The sequence below is a fragment of the Arabidopsis lyrata genome (assembly GCF_000004255.2).
Source record: "Arabidopsis lyrata subsp. lyrata unplaced genomic scaffold ARALYscaffold_2, whole genome shotgun sequence".
Classification (NCBI taxonomy): domain Eukaryota; kingdom Viridiplantae; phylum Streptophyta; class Magnoliopsida; order Brassicales; family Brassicaceae; genus Arabidopsis; species Arabidopsis lyrata.
This window is the reverse complement of record NW_003302554.1, coordinates 15027159-15048182: the sequence shown is the minus strand read 5'-3', so window position 1 is coordinate 15048182 and position 21024 is coordinate 15027159. Positions and strand designations below refer to the sequence as shown.

Sequence of the window (21024 nt, the reverse complement as noted above, 5' to 3'; positions counted from 1 at the left end):
AGAGCGTTGAGATATTTTGTGACTCTCAAGAGTGCTTTATCTCTACTCTGAAATCCGGCTGGTTTGTTCACCAAGCTAGACATCGTGTCTTGTTGCCTGAGAGCTTTAGTTTCTAATTATAGAATTTTTCCAACCCTTCTTCTCACCAAAAACAAAACCACTCGTGAGCTTTTTAAATTTGAGAATCCTCTTGCTAAATTCTTTCTGACCATTATGTTTAGAATCAATTTCATAAAATAGAACCAAAAGACAAAACATGATCTCAGTTAAAAAAAAAAAACAAGCCATTTTGCTTTTCAACACATGAGAGAGTATTCTCTATTATAGTAAATAGTCGTCCACCTTCCCATCTCTGCTGCTCTAGTCGAAGCCTGAAAGGTTTTCTTGCTTCTTATCAGACAAAATCATCAGCTCCTGTACGTTTTGCAAATTCATCTTCTGTAATTGAACCTTTCTTCAGTTTTTTCAGTAACCCATAATCTCCATTCGTTTCTTCTTCATCTCGAGCTGTTTGGATAGTTTGTCTTTGCCTCTTCGTTAACTTTCTCTTTCTCGACACTTTGTTAGAATCATCAACCGCCTTTCTCTCTCTTTTCTTGCCTTTCTCTCTCTTTTCTTGTTGCAGTTTTTCTTTCCTTGCTAGTAAGTTTTGCTGTCTTTGTTTCTCCCGAGATTTGTTCCTGCGTTTATTCCAAAAACAATTAGGACTTAGAAAAATGGCTACCCCTCGTCTCAGAGAGAGCAAATGATTCATGAAGAAACTACAGCCGAGGCACAAAGACTTCAGGCTACCAAAACTCGTTTCCTCTAAATCTAAAACATTGTCGTTTATGTAAAAGGCACTCAACTTCACCGAATGTATTAAGTTTTAGGTTTTTTTTTCATTTTCTTTCCAGTGGGTATAGTGGGCATGAACATATTAACAAAACAACCGAAGAACAGCTTCCAAAAAAAACCTACTTGAATTTTATGTCCTCAAACGTGATGCCTTCGACAGGTGTAAAACCGACAATGTCAAGTCTGTCTTGTATAACTTCAGATATTGAAGGAAAAGACAAGATGCCATATCCCATGGCTAACTTTCCGATTTCAAGTCCTTTCCAACTGTAAATTTAAGGGGAAAAAAAGATTTGAGTTACAAAAGCTAAAGAGCGAGAACATATTTTAGCAACTCAAGAAAAAAAATGATTGGGCCTCATGAACCTGAAAATAAAAGAGCAGTGATGCTCCTTATAAGCACGGACAAAGGAAACAAATGCCTTTAATCCCTTCTCCAACACTTCCCGGTCCTTCATGGCTAGTGAACGTATCTGCATACATTGTAGCAATTAATATTAAACCACCCTGTGACCGAGCGAGAGAGAGAAAGAGATACATGGAGGTTTTCTTACAATCGGGATGACATCGGAAGCGTTCTCAGAGCATTTTCTCTTCTGAAGAGGGGCTTTTCTTATGCGCATAAACTCTACATAGTCTTTCTCCTACACACAAAATAAAAGTGAAAAAAGGGTCAGCTTTTCTTGCTCTGAAATGTAAAGATGCAGAACATCAGGCAGGACAGAATAAATAACATAAAGGTGCTGCTCAAAGCTAAACCTTGGGCATTAAAAACACAATGGCCCTCCCTTGTCTTTCCAGTCTTGCAGTCCTGCCAACCCTATGGATAAATACAGCTGGGTCTTGTGGGGGATCATACTGCACCAAGTACAACAACCTGTGAAAATCCATTGCAACAAAGATGGCATAACAATGGAAAACAAACATTAATCAATCCACCTGAACAACGTAATCGATGCCTGGAATGTCAAGTCCACGTGCAGCGACATCTGTGCATAGAAGGACACCGCTTGATGCCTCTGTAAACGAAGCTAATGCCTTGCTTCGAGCAGTCTGATGTGTAAAGTATATTTCATCAGAACTGAAGAACCCTTCATATGGAATTTTGTAAATTATATCAAAAGTAGCTTACCTGATTCATCTTCCCATGGATAGGAAAGAAGGAAATGGACTTGAGGGTAGGAATTTTTGAAAGTACGAGTCCCCAGTAATCAACAGAAGCACAGGTCATAAAGAATCTGCAGAAGAGATACTACTTAGACTATCTGTAATTAAGGATGCTTAATTTTATGAGTCTGTGTGACAATGTTATATAAACTTACACGAGAAGCTTTTTATTTTTGTTCTCGATCAGGAGATCCACTAGTTGTGATGACTTTTTATCTGCTTCGCATTTCAAATACTGCAGAGACAAGAAGAAACAAACCGCTAAGATATGCATAAAGTAGGAAATGTCTGCTTTAAATATCGACCTTACAATAATACCTCACTATACAGACCAGAAGGCGTTTTTGACTCAGCTCGCAATATAACTTTCTCAGCGTTCCTAAGGCCAGCCTTGGCCAGCTCTTCAACAGCTTGTGTTTGTGTAGCTGAAAAGAGGCCAGTCCTACGTTGCTTTGGCAAGCGAGATATAATGTAATTGACCTGCTTCTGGAAACCAATCCCCAAAAGCCTATCGGCCTCATCTAAAACAAGAATCTCAAGATTTCGGCAATCCAGAAAGTTTTCATTATATCTGAAAGCCTTCCAGGCGTGCCGATCAAGATATTGGCTCCTTCTTCTTCGATAGTATTCATGTCAGCTTCCACCTCTCGACCTCCAACAAGCAGGACAGAGTTCACATTTGGCAAAGTCGAGACAAACGGCTGTGCCACCTTATGTATCTGCGTTGATAGCTCTCTCGTTGGCGATATTATCACCCCTATAACCTGGTGTGGCTTCGGAGGGTAGGAGTTCGATCGACGGAGAATCTCTACGAGGGGAAGGAGGAAAGCTAGGGTTTTTCCAGAACCAGTTGCTGCGTCGACGGCAACATCCTTGTGGCTGCAGAGTAAAGGGATCGTCTCCGCCTGAACCGGAGTGCAGAACTCGAAACCGGACCGGTCAAGCGCCTCGATGATATCTTCGGAGAGCGGAGGTTCGAGTTCAGAGAAACGCGGCGGAGGTTCGAGTTCAGAGAAACACGGCGCTGTGGTCATAGTGTTCCCTGGCGATGAATCCATGACACGCCGCTTGCTTCTGGAGCAAATTTTGTTCGATTCGGTTTGGTTTTGTGTTGGATTTTGCCGACCCAAAATTATCTACTGAACCGGTGACGAATTCGGTCGTTTTTGGTCCTAAAGCCCACTAAGAGAAGAGATACAGTATCTCTCTCGGTCCATTGTTTTCTAATGGGTGGTATATTAAATTAATATGAATAGTGGAATGATACAGTAACCAAAACAATATAGCTAAATATATGGACATTATAATTCTTAAAGTGTATATATGGACATTATAATTCTTAAATTATTAGGGATAATATTATCCCACATTGGAAAGGACAAGGGATCTTGACTAGTATATAAGATATATAGGTTACTCCACTCATGGTCAATTGGTTTTGAGTTGGAAGCCCATATTCTAATATAACCCATATTCTAATATGGTATCAGAGCCCGATCCATACATGTCTAATCCAATCCACCATCGGCCTGGCCCAATAATTGGCCCGCCGATCTATGCCCGAGCATACCGAGATCAATGGCTAGAGCCATCATCTCGAGGGGGCATATAAGATATATGGCCACTCCACTCATGGCCAATTGGTTTTGAGTTGGAAGTCCATATTCTAATATAGCCCATATTCTAATACATTATAATTCTTAAAAATGTAGAAAAAGATTGGTGCCATTTGTGTGACACAGAAAATCCCAGCAAATGTCGAAGGGACGAGAGAAAGTATAAAGAATGTGACCAGCAAAAAAGAGATAAAACAGTAGAGAGTTTTCATATTAGCCATTTTTTTGAAGAATCCTCTGCATGAAATTGGAAGAGATGATTCTGCTTCCTTCTTCTATGCCAATCGTTTATTTTCCCGCCAATCCCAATCTGCTGATTAATCCACCACCGTCTTGGCTGTCGCGAAGAGGAAGCTCCGCCGTCGTTGCCTCCGCTGCGTCTAGAGATGTAGATAGCTTCACGAGTAAATCCGGTTATTTGTTCAGTCTCAGTGCCGATGAGGCTGATTCTTTGTCGGAGTACAATTTTCCCAGGATTGATGGTATGTATAAGAAGAAGCCTCTGATTCTGCTTCGTAGATTAGCTCAGATCGGAACTACGTTTGGTTACTGGTTTGGGCTTCGCTTAGCCGATGAGGCTTTGGAACGGTCTGAGCAGATGTTCAAGGTCTGATTTGTTCTTCAATGATTCTTTTAAACAACGATGATTTTTGTTCTCATGGTTCGTTTTCGATTTTGCGAATTGGTATTACTAGGTACGAGCAGCTGAGCTTAGGAAATTGCTGGTGGAACTAGGTCCGGTATGGTTTCACTCACGAATTCTTTGAGATTTCATCAAATTGCTCAATGCGAGAGTGTTCTTCTCTCTTTTGCTGTTTTTTTCATGTCTTGAACTTGTTTTTAGGCGTACGTCAAAATCGCACAAGCTGTTTCATCTCGTCCCGTAAGCGTCTTTCTTAACATTGTTAATTCTCATTTTCTGGAGCTTTGTGATTGTTATTGAACTAGCTTTATTCATTAAATAGGATTTGATACCTCCTATATACTTGGATGAACTCTCCTTGCTACAAGATCAGATAACTCCGTTTTCAAGCGAAGTTGCTTTTAACATGATAGAGGATGAACTTGGCCTTCCTATAGATGAGCTTTTCTCTGAGATTTCTCCTGAGCCTGTTGCTGCAGCGTCCCTTGGACAGGTACGTGGGAAGCATGTTTTTGATGGTCTAAAGCTTATCCTAATGCTAGTTTCTAATGAGCTTCTCTTATTATGTGGATCCTACCCTGGTCCACGTTTCAGGTATATCAAGCTAGGCTCCGTAGAAGTGGAAAGGTTGTTGCTGTCAAAGTTCAGCGGCCTGGTGTACGAGCTGCTATTGCTTTGGACACATTAATTCTGCGATATATAGCGGGTTTGATTAAAAAGGCTGGAAGATTCAACTCTGATCTCGAGGTATCTTGAAACTTGTGTTAATTGGGGCCTTCTTTTGAACTGATGAAACAATGTTTTATGCCAACATTACTTAACCTTTTGAAAGTTTCTTAGGTAAGCAGAAGAAGAACATTTAAATGTGTTGTAACATACTCTAGAATCCATTTTAGAGGGTTTAGTAGAAATTTTTTAAAGAATTCTGATTCTCATTTTCTGTCTGAGAGAAAAAGGGAAGCCGAAGTTAATCAGAGTGTCCTGTTAACCCGTTCCAATGCTAAAAAGTGATATTCCTGTTGCAGGCAGTTGTTGATGAATGGGCAACAAGTCTGTTTAAGGTAAAAGATACACTCTTATCACAAGTAGGTTTCCATGTTTTTCGTAGACATTTTCATTTTGATTCATAGAGTATTTTTTGCTTAATAAAGTTGGTAAGTTCTTGATGCTACTCTTCTCGGTCAGTGACAAAAAAGAGCGCCAGACTGTTTTCTCTTTAATCTTTATGCAATCCTACTTTCCTGTTCCGTAGAAATATTCAGCGGTTAAGGTGATGATGCTAATGATTTCTTTATGTCTTGAAAGATCGTTAGATGGACTAGTTGTTGCATTTAATTCTTGTTCGAAGAATATCTTAGTGCTTTATATTGAATACAGGTAAATCAAATTGAATGCAGGAGATGGATTACTTGAATGAAGCCCAAAATGGAATAAAATTTAGGTAAATCCTGCTAAGGTTTGAGTCTTGTCCACCCTTGTTTGATCTCCTATATATGTTATGGCTTTGACTAACATTGTAGTTCCATTATAAATAATTGATTTGAGCTATAAATCATGCGATATTTTGCATAAGCTTGGTACTTGGACAACATAATATGTTTGTCTACAACATTATTAGCTCATCTAATGTTTAAATCTTCTATAAGAGATTTCCTAAAGTAACATTCTGTTTGCTTGAATAGGAAGTTGTATGGTGGCATCAAAGATGTCTTGGTTCCAAAGATGTACACAGGGTACAGTACCAGCAAAGTTCTTGTAATGGAATGGGTGGAGGTATGAAGTCAAATGTTCGCAATCAAAAAATCATTTTTTTGGTTTGCGTCAAAGAGTTGTATATGTTTCTTCAGTCAAAGGAATTTTATATTTCTTAAGCACACAATAATTTTTTGTATTCTACTTTCTGTTCATTGCAGGGTCAGAAGCTTAATGAAGTTAATGATCTTTATTTAGTTGAGGTTGGCGTTTACTGTTCATTTAATCAACTTCTGGAGTATGGATTTTACCATGCCGATCCCCACCCCGGGAATTTTCTTCGCACGTATGATGGGCAACTTGCATATTTAGGTATTCGTTGATCTTGATACTAACTTTATGTGTTGCAGCAGCCATGGTCCAGAATTCCAGATAATGTTTTTGTACATGTGTTTCTTCGTTCAAAGAATAAGGACTGGTCACTGATACTATAGTTAAAGTTAAATTTTACTTGTGTTTCAGCTAATCTATGTGATACACAGTGAATTAACCAGAAACATGAAAACCTATGTACTCCTTTGCTCATCGGTTTTTCAAATTTTCGATGATTCGATGTTATATGCTCGTGATAATCGATCGCTGCTCCAGATATGAATGGGACTTTTGCTTCCTCTTTGGATATCACATTTTCTGTATATATACTTGGGTTTGATGTCTACAAACTAAAGACATATTTTACATATTTACAAAGTATCTCTTGTTTATAACTTATTGAACTTTTAATTTGTTTTGCTACCAGATTTTGGTATGATGGGGGACTTTAGGCCAGAATTACGTGATGGATTCATGGAAGCATGTCTTCATCTCGTAAATCGTGACTTCAAAGCGCTGGCTAAAGACTTTGTAACTCTGGGGTACTCTGGTCATTGGTGTCTATCTAAATCTGAAATTTCAATTGCAGACATTTCCTAATCTTATCTGCAAAACTTCTATAGGCTTCTTCCGCCAACAGCAGAAAAGAGCGCTGTGACAAAGGCTTTAACAGGTTCGTTTTTGCTTTTGGTTAAGACGTCTTATTATGCAGGTACTTATTTGTATTGAAAGTTTTGGTTGTGCTGTTCTGAAACAATGGCCTCCACTTTCTTTTCTGCAGATGTTTTTCAAGATGCAATTTCTAGAGGAGTTCGCAATATAAGCTTCGGTGACCTGCTTGGCGACTTAGGAAAAACAATGTAGTAACAGTTCATTTCAACTAATACATGCTATTACGATTTATTAATAATATATGGCTGAGATAGGGACATTTAAAAGAGCTTTACTTATAATTTGTACTTACTTTTTAGAAGCTGATATTCATTTGTCGAACTTTCAGGTACCGATTCAAATTCAGAATACCCCCCTATTTTTCTCTAGTTATCCGCAGGTACTTAATCCTTATTTCGCTCTATTAGCCGAATTGCTAGTATGATGAACATTCTTGTTTTGAACTGTTGAGATTTCTCAAACTTGTAAGTCATCTAGATATAGTATTGTTTAAATAAGCATAGACAGATGCTCAGAGCTTTTGCACACGATTGTAGGTCCAACTGGTCTATGCGTTAAATGCTTTATTCAATTATTTGACATGTACTCTCAACCACAGCTTATATGTGATTAGCCATTTTCTGTCTACTGAGGCGGCATTCACATTATTTTGGCTTCTCATCTTTGATTCCCCAGCCTTGCTGTTTTGGAGGGCATTGCCATCGGTATAAGCCCAAACTACAAGGTTTTAGGCAGTACATACCCTTGGATTGCTAGAAAGATTCTAACTGACAGCTCTCCACAGCTGAAAAGCTCTCTGCAAAATCTTTTATATGAGGTACCAAACTATCTTGTCTAATCAGACTGGTCACCCTCATATCACATTATGTATCTTCCTGAACGTGCTATCGTTTATATGTGTGTCTCTGCCAGGAAGGTGTTTTCCGAATTGACCGTCTTGAATCTTTGCTTTCTGAGGTGAGATTGAAATTTTAATTGGGTTGCAAAATGCACGAAAGTCTATTGGTTGTTATCGTTTATACTTGCTAATTTTTGTTGTACATTAGCACGTCAGTTCCCTTGTTGTTTGTTATCAGGGTTCTGAGCTTGTGTCTTTGGGTTAATGGGCTATGTGGTGCTCAATGGTAAATTAGTCAGTAAACAGCTGAATAATGATAAAACCAGACGGCCTAAGAGCCAACGAAAGACTGTGAAATCTGCATGATGATTTGGGAAATGAATAGCTTGGATTTTTCTGTATAAATAACAAAGATTAGCATTTGGTTTCTTATCCACATCTACTTTCTTCAGTCTCTTAGGGCAGAGACGGCATTAGTTCAAAAACCACTGGTGGGGACAGATTCTAATATTGCCATGAAGCAAATGCTAGCTTTTACTTTCACAGAACAGGTATACCTAAGCGGTAGTTTTTGTACTACGGATTGTAAAACTAATGTTACAACTACTTAAAATCTTAAAACACTGAACAGGGTTCTTTTGTCAGAGAAATCCTTCTTCGAGAATTCGCTAAGGTGAGCTTTTAATGTCTTATCAGCTGTTCAATAAAAGAAAAATAGTTCAATCGATAAAGTGATTGGCTTGAGAAGCAAAGTATTGGACAAAAATTACTATTTAAACATTTATGTTTATTTGATAATAACCGAAATCCCTTACAGTATTTGTGTGCAAATGTCATTGTATGTTGATCAAAAGGAATGATTATCTTTGTTGCTTATGATTGATTATTCAACAGGGTCTTGATGCATTTGGATTGGCAACTTTGGACTCTTTCACATTTTCTGGTTCAGGGCCATCCACTTCTTTGACAGAAGAAGACATGACAAACCTTAGAACATTCTATCGCCTCATCTCATTGTTCTCAGGGATGCAAAAGGCTGAAAGCGTAAGCACAGTAACAAATTTCTCCTTTCTTCTGCTTTTGAAAAGTAGATAAAATGTTCTTTAATGTATTGCGCAACAAACTTGCAGCAAGTAAAAGCGGTGAGTAAATATGGTGAGGCGCTCATGCCTCTAGACGAAGCATCACTGGTCATGTATCAGCTTCCATCAGCACAAGAAATGCTTCCGATTCTCTCCATCTTACCTGAGGTTACAAATGTTGCAAATCTGAACTTGATTTTACAAGTCCATTACATTTTTTAACAATTTGTGATTCGAGACTAATTGTCCTAACTTCTTTTTCGGGTTTTGAATGAATGTGGCAGCTTCCACAGGAATCGCAACAGAGGTTGCTTCAGTTGCCAGGTGACTTGGTTGGAAGATTGGTGTCTCGGGCTTTTGCTAGAACCATTCGCAGGATGTTTCTTTGATGTCCGATTACAAAAAAAAACACTTGCAGAGTTTAGACAAGACTCCTGCGATTTGAGTTTATTTATAATTTTTACAGAAAAGCTTAAAGAGAATCAGAGGAATGGATGTTTTGATCCGACACCTAAAACGGTTATAAATAAAAAAGCACCTTCTTCTTCATCAGATAAAATAATCTCAGTTATTGTTTCGTCAATGCTCGTTTTAATCCATCTTATTTTTTCCCCTATTTGTAAGCTTAGTCTAAATTTTTGTGTAGTGAAAATAAAATGTTTATTAACGAAATAGTACAATCTTCACCAGTGACCAAACTAGGGGCCACAGGATTCAAACCAACGAACGAGAATTGTTTTGTTGCAGGAAAAAAAGACGGTAAAAAAAAAATAAGAGAGACGAACACAGTTAGTCTGAGACATTGAACTTATAACTTTTCCTTTCCTTTTATATTTTGATGGCTGAATGGTTCTTCTATAAGACAAACTCAGCACAAATAAATGCTACACTAATCGTACAATCACTCGCCTCAATTCAGGTGAGAGAGCCTTCTTCTTTCTATGGGTGATTTGTATGCGAAAAAAGATCCTTTTTGATCTATGCAATGAAATCGACCAACCGAGTTGCTTTCCCCTGTGGATAGAAGAGAGGTGAAACGGAGATGAGAATTAGATTCAAATATCACCGAGAAGAATGAAAGCAACACAGGTTGATGATATTATAAGAAACCTACCGCAATGCTATGAAAGCTGCATCATGTGGTCTTGCTTGAGTGCTTGTTGCAGCTTTAAGACCTCTTGCTGTTGCTCTGGAGTCAGCAATCTCAGCTGTTCTGGCGTAAGGTTCATTACTTGCTGGAGCAATGTTGGCTGGACATCGGGGGAGATACGTGTCTGGAGAAAGAGAAAATCAAGCGCGGAGCAAGGATTTACAGATTCATAGATTTCATTCAAGGCGTTTCTGAGCAATTCCAAACTATGTGATTGATAATACCTGGGGAGCTTGTACCTGATTCGGAAGCATTGAATTAGATGCATGACCTCCGGGGTGTGAAGTGGTTCTCCTATCATCCACTTTCATCATCTTTGATGGTCTGTTCATTGATTGATGAGGAGGACCCTCGTTTATTCTTTTGCCATAATTTAATGATACCGTTTGCCCACCTTGCTGTAATGTAAATACATACACACGAGAAGTTATCTTCAGAGAAATCCAAAAAGACAAATAAGAGAAGGAAAGTGATTACAAGGGTCATATAGTCCACTAAACACCCTTTAATGCTCAACTACGAATAAGCTCTCCCTATAAAAGATGGTAATTAATACAGAACAATCCTTTGGTGTGTGTTTGTGTACTAAACTATGCAACGACTTTCAAAAAAGTAGATTTATATCACCAACCATGGCTTCATTCTCTAAAAATTAAAGTATTTAGAAACTCACCTGCATCACAGAATTTGTTAATGCTGGGTGGGGTACTTGAGATGGCTGGATAGCATTATTCGGAACTGAAGTCTGACTACTGTAACCTATGTTGGTGGAAGCTGGAACCCCTTGCTGGCGTTGGAATGGAGCTGTTTCGCCTTTAACTTGGGATCTAGGAGGAGGATTCACGGAAGAAGGACCTGGCTGTGCTACTAGTTGTGGAATCTGACTAAAAGGTTGTTTAGAAGATTGTTGAACAGGATACTGACTCTGGGGAGCACGACTTAGCTGCTGCGACCTTTGAGCCAGTGGCGGTAAAAGATTTTGACCAGATAACTGCGTGTCTTGAATTGAAGACCCTGTCATATGACTTGGGGCCTGAACAATATTTGGCGACTGCAACTGCACAATTCAAGAATGGCAATAGTCCTCATAAGGCATGACAGAAAGATAGAGAAGGAAGAAGCACAAAACTGTTTGATAAGATAAAAAACTTACGACTTGCGGACTCACAATCCCAAGCATTATTTGCGCCTACAAGGGTAGACAAAGTATACATTCAAAAGATTAAGTATCATAAGAAATATTTGTCACTAATGAAAAATTAGAGATCATAAAACAGTAAAAAAAAAAAAAACCTGGAAGAGACATTTCTCAGCAAGTTGAGGGACAATTAAGGTCAGAAAAATGGTTTAATTCATGACACATTAGATGGGAATGTAAAAATAAGATTGAAGTGTATAGCTTATATACATCTATCAAGAGCACACTCTCTACAAAGAAACTAAAATAGATTGTTCCCTCCTACATCCCATGAATCACCAACAACTAACTTGTAAGAGTCAAATGATTTTCAGAATCAGGGGATGAGTAAAGTACCAGGAAAACAGCTTTAAGCAACTGAGGTCTTGAAACCAACAACTGTCGAGCTTGTTCCTTATTCTGTGTAGCCATTAACTGACCATTGAGAGAACACAATCACATCACACCACTCGCTTCCAATAAAACAATGCACCAAAAAAGAAAGAAAAAAAAAACAATATCGAGATTCACACCTTAATGGACGATATAATTTCAGTAAGCTGACTTCTAGACATCTTGGCAAGATGAAGAGTCAGGGGATCACTAGCTGGAACCTGCAGATTACTTTGTGTAAACTGAGAACCGACCTGAGGACCACCTAGCGCACCCGCCATAACAGATGCAGCTGTTATCGCAACATTGAGACCAACTGGCTGGTGCATATTTGTATCTACAGGCCCTCCAATCTGCTTCTGAGACTCTGTCATTAAACAGCCAAAAGAAAGGAAAACAATATAATTAGTTTTGCTCATCCAAACACAATTGCGGTCAGTAAAGTTTCAGAGACTAAAACAAAACATACCAGAAGTAGAAGGCAAACCAGGTCCTCCTTGACCCTGAAAACCAAAGTTCCCATCTTTAGTTATAACTTATTGACAATGAAAGCTTAAGTTGTTAAACCTATCAAAATAGTAGCAGAAGAAGTAAAGGAAGAGTAGTAACCTGATCACGGGTTTTGTCAGTGCCTTTGTCATTCTCAGCAAAATCAACTCTTAATTGACGACCATTGATTTCATAACTCTGAAGATTACGACGAGCACTCAATGCTGTTTCTTCATCTTTATACTCACAAAATCCGTAGCCTTTTGGTTTACCAGTTTCTCTATCCGTAACTAATCTGAATCCAAGAAAGCAAACAAGCAGAATTTTATATTAGGCTTCTCTGTTTCGTTTCGTTTGAAGAAAGGTGTTTCCTTTTATCAAAACCCTAAAACAAAATTGACACGAATTGAACAATTAACTGACCTAAACGAGACAACGGGTCCAACCTCTCCACAAATTTCTCTGAGTTGTTCCTCGGTCGCGTCGTAAGGAATGTTCCCAACTAAAATAAACGAAGAAAGTCGAAAACTTTAAACCAATTGAATCCAAAATCGAAGAGAATTTGTAGAGTGCTAAGGGAAGAAGAAGAAGAAGAAGAAGAAGAAGAGTGAGTTACCAAAAACGCAGCGTCGTTGGGATGATGAAGCCATTGGAATTAACAGAAGATAACGAAGAAGAAGGTGAAGCACGGCTTCATCTTCTTCCTCCAAGAAACGGTTCGAGTTTCAATTGAATTCGAAGCAGCGAGAATCGTGAAATTCTTCTCAGGGAGATCTTTCGTATTCGTCGTCGATTGGACTTGTGTTGTGTCTTTATTTTTCAGTTTTTTGGTTATATTAAGAGTTAAGACGAATGAAAATTAATTAGCAAAAACGATTAGTACCGTGTCGATATTTATTTTATATCTCTCTCTACAACAGAAATAAAAAAAGGAAAGCAGAAAAAAGGAAACTTCAAACTTTTATTTTTGTGACGTTAAAAGGAAATTTATAATTTTTTTTTTTGTAGGGAAAAGAAAATTTATATTAAAATCCTTTTATATATATGTTGGACTAAAATATGTGTAGTTTAGTGGTTAGTTTTGTTATTGTAAACACTTCTCACTTGAATTTGTTTGAGAAATAGAATAGCCCTTCTGATGCCAAAAAATTTCACTTGAATTCAAACTCATAATATATTTTAGTGGAAGAAAAAAATATAAATAGAACATTTTCAAATCTAAAACCTAATCTAATTCAGTTTAGGTTGCAAATAAATTTTACTTGGTCACCAATAGATTATTGACTTAATCGGAACTCGCCTATAAATACTCTCTAGCTTTACCTCTCATCACATTATCAAACACACAAAGCTCATCATATCTCTTTGGATTCAGAGACAGGAAAAGAAAGAGATGATTCCGGTTGAGAGGGTTACATGAAGTCCTCAGAACAGCAGAGGAGACGAAGTGGTTTGTCAGATAAGCTTGAAATGGCTTCAAAAACTGAACTTTAAGTTTCAAAATTTCTGGAAATTCAAAAAATCCTAATCTCTAATTGTCATAATGAGGAGACAATAGAGAGAGAGAGGGATTAGATGTACCTAAGATCACAGAAGATTGGCGACAGAGGAATCGCTGAGGGGTTGAGTAGTTTAATCGGAAATCGTAGCCGACACTATCAAGAGAGAAAAGTGAAAGTAGGAAACAGCGGTTTATATGGTGAGCCTTGAGAGCATCGTCGACCAATAAAGATGGACGACGTCATGGGAATCGCCGGAAAAAAAGAAAGAGATTAGCTTCGAGGACGAAGCAATGGCGATTTTGGTTTCGACGGAGAAAGAGAAAGCCACAGAGGATTCGTAGGCATCGGGTTCAGAAGCTTAGCCTGCCCGAGAATTCGCTGACGAACGTGGTGTTGGCCGGAGTTACCGTTGTCAGAATCATGGTCAGTTTTGCATTGAAGAAATCGAAGAAGATGCTTCGTTATCATCGTTGGGGAAGAAGCAAAGTAAAAGAGGAAAAAAAGTTTTGTTGGGTTGGGCCTGTTAAAGAGAATAAACAAGTAGACTGAGCCCAAGGTAGAGTTTATGAGATAATGGGCCCAGTCTTCTTTTTCTGGCCCAAATACAATAGTCTTCTTCTGATGGTGAAGTTGAGCCAAGTAATGTTTTGGGCCAAGTAATATCACAAGCGATGCCAGCACAAGAAAGACGTGAGAGATACAGAGAGAAGTTGAAACATGTTGTGATCATACTATGGGCTCATTATAAAAGAAAATAAATTAAAGATAAAAAGTATGAGTTTGTTAAGGCAAATCATCATTTCTATATTTGACATTACTTAGGGTAAAAAAAAAATTACTTCCACAATTATATATATTGTAACCAAAGTTTTCAGATTTTATATTTAAAAATCAGAAGAACATAACAGTGGATATTTTAATTACGCCACAAGATTAAGCTATGCAATTTTCTCACAAAAATATTCCAGATATAATAAACGGTGACAACTTTAATATATATGATATAAACTCAATTTATATTTTATAATAGAAAACCATAAATATATTTATTTATTTTTTGACGGCAAAAACCATAAATATTAAAATAACATAATTTTAGAAAAAAAATTTGCCCCGCGGTGTACCGCGGGTTAAATCCTAGTTTGATTAGTATTATACATGCCTAAAATCAACTTAATGAACTAATTAATTTTTGTAGAGTTAAAAAAAACTACTGAATTTTGCCAATTTAAAACCAAGATTTCACTAAATCATACGCCCAGTTATTAGTGACTAACTTTTTGATTAAGCTGACCAATTGTGGAGCACTTTGCCAACTCCGACCATAACAAGTCATTCGGCTTCTGTAGCTTCATCTCCAACTCCGACCATAACTGTGGTCACACTGGTCACGTTTCAACATTTTTGACAAACAATTTGGGCCAATTAACCCAACAGAAGGAGCCCATTTATAACAAAATAATTTGAGAAATTGTTGTGGAAAACTTGTTGAATTTTTTTTGGTCACATCATTTACACAAATAAAAACTTTAGGAAAACTCGCAACCGCTCTTCACGTTTTAGGATAGAGTCATGGAGCGAGGGTTCGACGCTAGTACTTGGGATATTAAAAGAGAGATTTATAATGTAACATCCAGATAGATAGATAGATAGATACTTACATAATGGCGTTTTCTTCCTTCAATTGTAAGTCTCTCTGTCATCTCATGGATTCTTAAGATCCTAAGTTCACAACATGTCGTAGCCACCACTACTGATCACTGTTTCTGTTATTCTATACTTTTGGAGGATTTCAAGCATTTCCATAATATATAATACGACTTTAAAAACCGCATCATTTCTTTGCATATCTATGGAAAAAGGTAATCACATGACGGTGAAGTCAGAGAAAAACACGCAACAAAGTAAGAGGCATCCACACAAAACAGTCAGAGAAGCGTTTAAGATCAGACCAACCAAAACAAACAAAAACAAAATCGAGGTCTTCTTACAGAAAATGTGATGGGAGGAGCATCAGGTGTCAGGTAACCTCATTTGTACAATCTCAGCTGGTGGACGCAATGTGCAAACCATTTCTCTCGTCTTCCCAAAGTAAACCTGCGATTTTCGCCAAACAATTCTCAAACTTTGAAGCTACACGTTATGCTATTCTTTTTTCTTGGTGTTCTCTGGATTAGTTCATGAGATGATAGAAAGTGATCTGATCTAAAACTTATCCTAGAATTCCCGTATACGGTTTATATGATGATTACTTCAGTAGATTTTGTGGATTTTCCAAATATTCACAGAACTGTAGCATGAGCTTAAGTGCTTAACTAACAAAGCAATCCGAATGCAGGTGATTAAGACACCATTTTCAGCATTATAAGGAGGTTACACAAGCAGAAGGAGTTTGGTGGAATTGTTGCAAGGGATTGGAGGTAGAACCTGATCAAGCGAGTTCCTCAGTTTGCCTTCCAATTCTTCAATCATTCTCCCCATATTGCACAGGTGTCCGTCAGCTACTGCTAACTCCATTTTCATCTAATTTCAACAGTAGAAGGATAATGTTATTATTTTAGAGATATTTGGTATTCCTCTATAAATCACTATTCCTACCTGGAACTATTTATCTATGAAGGCATGGGCTAAATAGAAGCTAATACTTACTTGTCTTCTAATTGATCCAGATAAGCCGAATTTGCCTGAAGACTCATCATCAGTGGTCAGAGAGAGCATGATGGTACTTGTTAAGCAATACTGTGCCATTTCCTCCTCCTCTGGACCAACCTATGTTGAGAACCTCAGGCATTAGAAGCAAAATATGAAGTCTCATTAAAGAGCATCTTAGGAAACTATGATAAAGTTGCGACTGAGGGTAGTGTGTTAGAAAATGGGCAACATTATATAACACATAGGCAAGCTTGGTATGGTATGTAACAATGTTAAGAGAGTCACCTGTATAACATGTATGGCATCCCAGGCTCCTTCCTCCAGGCATCCCCTCCGACCATGACCTGACTTTGATCCATCTTCAAGAAACAAAAACCATAACAGCTCAGGTAAAGAGTTTTTATTGACTAACCTTCGGTGTTATTGAACTTTACAGAAAGAAAATACCCTTTTTAATAAGGAAACATGCCACAAAGCCTTCATTATCATCCTCCCACATGTAGACTGAAGATATACCACCTTCATAATACCTGGAAAAGAAAACTGATCAAAACAGGTGTTCTTTTGGTAACTTAGCAAGTTTTTCTAGTCGCCGATCTTATGGATACTTTCTCTAAGCTGATGAACTAAGCAAACCTCAGGAGCCGTATAGACATTAGAAGCATGAAACACATATCATATATGTTTAAACCATGAGATAAATCTCATGAATAGGCAAACCCTTTTTCAGATCAGATGCTAATTATGTCTCCGTTTTAGGCTATCAAATTAGTTTCACTACATGGCTTTCAAGTGCAAACGAGGTAGGTAAAGAACCTCACTGGTCACGATAGATCGCAAAGATATCATTGGCTTCAACTTCAAGGTTTCTTAATTCAGACGATGGGTAAAGAGCATCCTCTAGCGGAGGAAGGTATTTATTTGACCAAGGTGACCTGTAAAAAGCAAAGAACACGAAGTACTGTATCATCCCAAACCTAAAGCCATCCAACATTATCATTTTCTCTCTACACAATGAAAATAGAGCAAAAAAGTACCTGTAGGAATCTGCATCTCTATTGTACTCACACAAGATGAAATCTTTACCACTTTCAATATCACGTAACACCTGTGATTACATAACCAGGACCTTGTGATTCTCCAAACCAAAAGTTGGGAGAAAAACACGAACTCAAGAAAAAGAAAAAAATCACATTACAAATCTCGATAAAGATAGAGAAAAAATACCTGAAGAGGGAGATCGACTTGAGAGAGAAGATCGGAAGAATGTTGAGGAATGAGACTTAGAAGTGCAGATAGAGCCGTCTCCGACTGCTTCGGCGGCATTCTTCTCAGAAGTCCCAACGCTGCCTCCATTTTTCTCAACCTCGCCGGAGAAAAAAAAAACACTTCTCCTCTGAGAAGACAACCACCGTATAACAAATCTCTAAATTGTCTATTATACCCTTTAGGCCCATTTAAAGGCCCAATGTGAACATGCCTAATTCAAAACGGTATCGTTTTTATACGGAATATTAATTTTTTGCTTTCTTTGGGATAATAAATAAAAAATTTGATCGGACCGGTGAATGGTTTTAGTCATGTCATCGATGACGGAGAAGCAGAGAGATCCACCACAGCAAGAGATTGAAGAGACGACTCCGTTACTCGACGATTCTCAACCGGAAGGTGAATTGAGATCGACGACCGCGGCGGCGAAGGTACCGGAGGTGGAGATCCATCTGTATAAGTGTGGAAAAGGTCCGATCGATGTGTTCAAGTCAAATCTCGGTGGTTATGAGCAGGATCAACTCGAGGTTCGATCTATTCTTGATAAATATGGATTGAAATCAATCTTCGCTTTCAACGTTGAGAAAGGTCGTGCTTTTCCGATCCGATTTCACCCTAGGAATGGTCGGTCTGTGTTGCCTTATAGGGATGGTGCCGTCATTTACATCGACGGTGAACCTCAGGTAATCGTTGTTCCTTCTCTTGAATCTGGTGATTGTTTTGATTTTGAGTTTTGACTTCCGCAAAAGGAAAAGGATAGAGAACGATCTTCTTAGTCCTTAGCTAAGTTATAGTTCCCAACTGATTCCTGAATGAAGTATTTTGAAATCCTGGTGAATTTGGTTATATGTATAACATCTGTTGAATAAAACGTAGGAAGTCATAAAAAAGAGTGTTGGTGTTGCAAGTGCAATGCTTCACAGTGTTGAGTGTTGCATCTGCTTGATAATTCCTCAGGACCTTTTTTTTATGCTGGTCTCCTTTACGTGTTCTTCATGCTCATAGTACAATTTTTCAACATTATCTTTCTGCACCCATGAAACCACATACATGTCATCAATATACTCTTCACATTGCTGTAGAATTTCTATTCATATGGACTGGTGTCTTGTATAACTTTAACTTTAGGTCAAAGATTCTATTCTTGTCGAAAGTTAGAATTTTCTTGGAATCATACCTCTCAGATATTTACTGGACTTATGTAGAAACTAGATAGGATGACACAGTACTCTGAATTTGTTGGAGTCAAAAAAAATATTTGGATAATATGGCTATAAGAAGAAAAAACGTTAAAACAACCACTCCAAAGGTTCCAATAAGTTGCAATTAACTGGATGATTAATCTGATGACACTATTTATTTGAACACTTTTTTGTTTTCAGGATTCCCTGCTCAAACCCATCACAAGAATCATTCTCGGGGTCGTGATTGTTACGCTCTTAATAACATTTTTATTGAAAGACCCTCCAGCGTGGATCAAGAACAACGTCTCCATTGGTACTTTTCCTCCGTGGGTGCTCGCTTGCATAGTAATAGTATTCACTCGAGCTAGGAAGAGAACCAGAGACTTCTTCAAGAAGTATGGCTGGTAGTTTCGCAGACCCTAACACTCGTCTTGCTTGAAATGTGGTCGAAATTTGTAGTCCTTCATCGACCATATATATAGAGGTTTTCTTGTCTTAACCCAACAAATTCCTTTCCTTGGCAACACTCTTTGTCTTTGATAAGCCTTGAGGCGCCAAATTGCTTGCTTTCAGAACTAAGAGAGAGCAAGCATTTTCTTCATTTGCATCTTGTTGAAATTTTTAGTTTTATGCATTTCCATGTGTAATGTGATGTGGTTAAAGTGGATTTTGCCATTTTGATGGAAACTGATATTTTCTAAAAACCAAAAAGTTTGGTAGAGCTACAACAAGCCTGTCCATATTTAATCTTTACATTGCTCGTGATAATAAACTTACAAACTTGATGATAAGTGTATCTTATTACTTTTTGTGTTGTACCTTGGAATATATGAAAATTTATTATTGTCATGCATGCCATGCTCAGTTTCGTACACATGCTAGATAATGATTGAGATAAATCTAAAATGATTTTAAATTGAATGGGTCGACATCACCCATATTTTTTGTACATGCCATGGAGACTTTTTCCACATCCAAAGTTGTCAATTCAAAAGCAACAAAAAAAAGAAGATAAACTTTGATTAATTTAAATGAATTTTCAAATTATTATCACCAATCCACAAAAGATGCACACAACTAAATCAAAAAAAAAAAAAAAAACAAATTACTCCCTCTGTCCTATTTATTTAGATGTTTTGGTTAAACACAAAAATTTAAAAGTTCTATTTTTTCATTTGTAAAAATTCAACCAATAAAAAAATACTTTACAACTAAAATAATTATAAAATATTAAATAAATATAAATTGTGCATAAAAAGTAAAGAAAATCAAATAAAAATGAACAAAAGAAAAGGATCTTATATAGGACAGAGGGAGTACACTTTTATCATAAAATTATCCTAACAACCATGAATAGAGTTGAGAAGTCAGTGTCATAAGTATGTATTGGTGTAATTTATTTTTAACAACAGTAGATGATGTCATATCATTTATTTAAAACGCATACGAAAACACCATATATATTTACAATTTCATTAGTTAGATGTTAAACAAAAAAAATTATAAAACAACAAATAAATAATTTGTTTATCATTATACCTAACGTTGTAGATCTCATACATAATATTTTAACATGAATCTAACAAACACATGTTTTTCTCTATTAAGTCATTGATCCTAAATTAACTAGAAGACTTTGTCCCGTATATAAAGTGGTCAAATCCATCATTTATGGATTCCATTTTTTATATGTACTTCTAACTGGGTTTAATAGTATTTAACAGAAAAAGGTGGTCAAATAGCCACGTATTAATAGGTTAACATTTGAATATGTTTAAATGTATTTACACATTATTACAAACTAAAAAAAAACACACACATAACAAAAACAAACCATTGAAGAAAAAACAAAAACAAAAAATCTTTTATCCCAAACAAAAAACCATTGAAAAGAAAAACGTGAATCTCCATGTGGCATTGAGTTTTGGCCAGAACGAAAGGAAGAAGAATCCCATTAGCCCACAAAAGATCCAGATGTAAAAAACTCAGTCAAAACTCAAAAACCACGTCAAATCAAACTCCGATCCAGCGGAAAACATTTTTTTGCTAATCTGTCAGCTGTCTTGTTGTTGTGCCGTCGTGTCCAATGGAATTCAACACTTAAGAACTTAGCCTTTCAATAGTTGATTTCTCTGGCCCAATTGTGAACTTTGAAATTCTGCACTTCTCCATTGATTAGCTTTGTAACTTGCCAGTTGTCACCCTCAAAGATGACATTCTTATACCCTTTTATCCAAACTTGTTGCAATAAGCAATGCTTGTAGTTCACCTTTACAGCGACCTGCGCTC

At 37.3% G+C, this 21024-nt stretch overlaps 5 protein-coding genes across 6 annotated transcripts; 2 read left to right on the top strand and 3 right to left on the bottom strand.

Moving 5' to 3' along the window:
• Positions 1-190: 190 nt before the first annotated feature.
• LOC9324912 (DEAD-box ATP-dependent RNA helicase 49) lies at positions 191-3161 on the bottom strand. Its single transcript, XM_021033934.1, is given in 10 exon segments — positions 191-680; positions 961-1104; positions 1204-1310; positions 1392-1481; positions 1597-1695; positions 1777-1890; positions 1970-2075; positions 2160-2239; positions 2323-2564; positions 2567-3161. Coding segments are annotated over 10 exon segments (1764 nt in total). The 5' UTR covers positions 3063-3161; the 3' UTR covers positions 191-394.
• A 566-nt stretch (positions 3162-3727) lies between these two features.
• On the top strand, positions 3728-9471 carry LOC9323454 (uncharacterized aarF domain-containing protein kinase At1g71810, chloroplastic). The gene is made up of 20 exons (XM_021010222.1): positions 3728-4227; positions 4316-4360; positions 4465-4503; positions 4586-4756; positions 4858-5010; positions 5289-5324; positions 5661-5704; positions 5946-6036; positions 6177-6327; positions 6755-6869; positions 6951-7000; positions 7109-7187; positions 7328-7378; positions 7675-7816; positions 7912-7956; positions 8290-8388; positions 8469-8510; positions 8732-8881; positions 8968-9087; positions 9204-9471. Exons 1-20 carry the CDS (start codon positions 3862-3864, stop codon positions 9306-9308), a joined length of 2094 nt encoding a protein of 697 aa, XP_020865881.1. The 5' UTR covers positions 3728-3861; the 3' UTR covers positions 9309-9471.
• Positions 9472-9601: 130 nt separating this feature from the next.
• On the bottom strand, positions 9602-12938 carry LOC9323453 (cleavage stimulating factor 64). Of its 2 annotated transcripts, none has more exons than XM_021010223.1 (11): positions 12745-12938; positions 12552-12630; positions 12249-12423; positions 12109-12142; positions 11780-12006; positions 11604-11681; positions 11223-11258; positions 10743-11126; positions 10294-10467; positions 10034-10193; positions 9602-9933 (listed from the first exon to the last, which is right to left on the bottom strand). In XM_021010223.1, the coding sequence occupies exons 1-10, from the start codon at positions 12776-12778 to the stop codon at positions 10041-10043; spliced, it is 1374 nt and encodes a 457-aa protein (XP_020865882.1). In that variant the 5' UTR covers positions 12779-12938; the 3' UTR covers positions 9602-9933; positions 10034-10040. The 2 variants fall into 2 exon arrangements, with proteins under 2 accessions (XP_020865882.1, XP_020865883.1); XM_021010224.1 differs by having other exon boundaries at positions 10309-10467.
• Positions 12939-15447: 2509 nt separating this feature from the next.
• LOC9324911 (probable F-actin-capping protein subunit beta) lies at positions 15448-17742 on the bottom strand. Its single transcript, XM_021010225.1, has 8 exons — positions 17510-17742; positions 17320-17390; positions 17104-17217; positions 16730-16812; positions 16568-16641; positions 16280-16399; positions 16058-16153; positions 15448-15727 (listed from the first exon to the last, which is right to left on the bottom strand). The coding sequence occupies exons 1-8, from the start codon at positions 17636-17638 to the stop codon at positions 15644-15646; spliced, it is 771 nt and encodes a 256-aa protein (XP_020865884.1). The 5' UTR covers positions 17639-17742; the 3' UTR covers positions 15448-15643.
• Positions 17743-17814: 72 nt separating this feature from the next.
• Positions 17815-19526, top strand: LOC9324910. Its single transcript, XM_002888801.2, has 2 exons — positions 17815-18234; positions 18934-19526. Exons 1-2 carry the CDS (start codon positions 17851-17853, stop codon positions 19141-19143), a joined length of 594 nt encoding a protein of 197 aa, XP_002888847.2. The 5' UTR covers positions 17815-17850; the 3' UTR covers positions 19144-19526.
• Positions 19527-21024: the final 1498 nt, after the last annotated feature.

What these genes read in the sequence shown, in the direction of transcription:
- LOC9323454 (XM_021010222.1), top strand. Translation starts at nt 3,862, where the DNA reads ATGAAATTGGAAGAGATGATTCTGCTTCCTTCTTCTATGCCAATCGTT. An exon ending in TGGGCAACTTGCATATTTAG is followed by an intron (nt 6,328 to 6,754) that starts GTATTCGTTGAT and finishes TTTTGCTACCAG; the next exon opens with ATTTTGGTATGATGGGGGAC. An exon ending in TTCTTCGAGAATTCGCTAAG is followed by an intron (nt 8,511 to 8,731) that starts GTGAGCTTTTAA and finishes ATTATTCAACAG; the next exon opens with GGTCTTGATGCATTTGGATT.
- LOC9323453 (XM_021010223.1), bottom strand. Translation starts at nt 12,778, where the DNA reads ATGGCTTCATCATCCCAACGACGCTGCGTTTTTG. An exon ending in GGACCCGTTGTCTCGTTTAG is followed by an intron (nt 12,424 to 12,551) that starts GTCAGTTAATTG and finishes TCTTGGATTCAG; the next exon opens with ATTAGTTACGGATAGAGAAA. An exon ending in AAATTATATCGTCCATTAAG is followed by an intron (nt 11,682 to 11,779) that starts GTGTGAATCTCG and finishes CTCAATGGTCAG; the next exon opens with TTAATGGCTACACAGAATAA.
- LOC9324911 (XM_021010225.1), bottom strand. Translation starts at nt 17,638, where the DNA reads ATGGAGGCAGCGTTGGGACTTCTGAGAAGAATGCCGCCGAAGCAGTCG. An exon ending in AGAGATGCAGATTCCTACAG is followed by an intron (nt 17,218 to 17,319) that starts GTACTTTTTTGC and finishes TGCTTTTTACAG; the next exon opens with GTCACCTTGGTCAAATAAAT. An exon ending in TTTGCGATCTATCGTGACCA is followed by an intron (nt 16,813 to 17,103) that starts GTGAGGTTCTTT and finishes TTTCTTTTCCAG; the next exon opens with GTATTATGAAGGTGGTATAT.
- LOC9324910 (XM_002888801.2), top strand. Translation starts at nt 17,851, where the DNA reads ATGGTTTTAGTCATGTCATCGATGACGGAGAAGCAGAGAGATCCACCA. An exon ending in ACATCGACGGTGAACCTCAG is followed by an intron (nt 18,235 to 18,933) that starts GTAATCGTTGTT and finishes TTTTGTTTTCAG; the next exon opens with GATTCCCTGCTCAAACCCAT.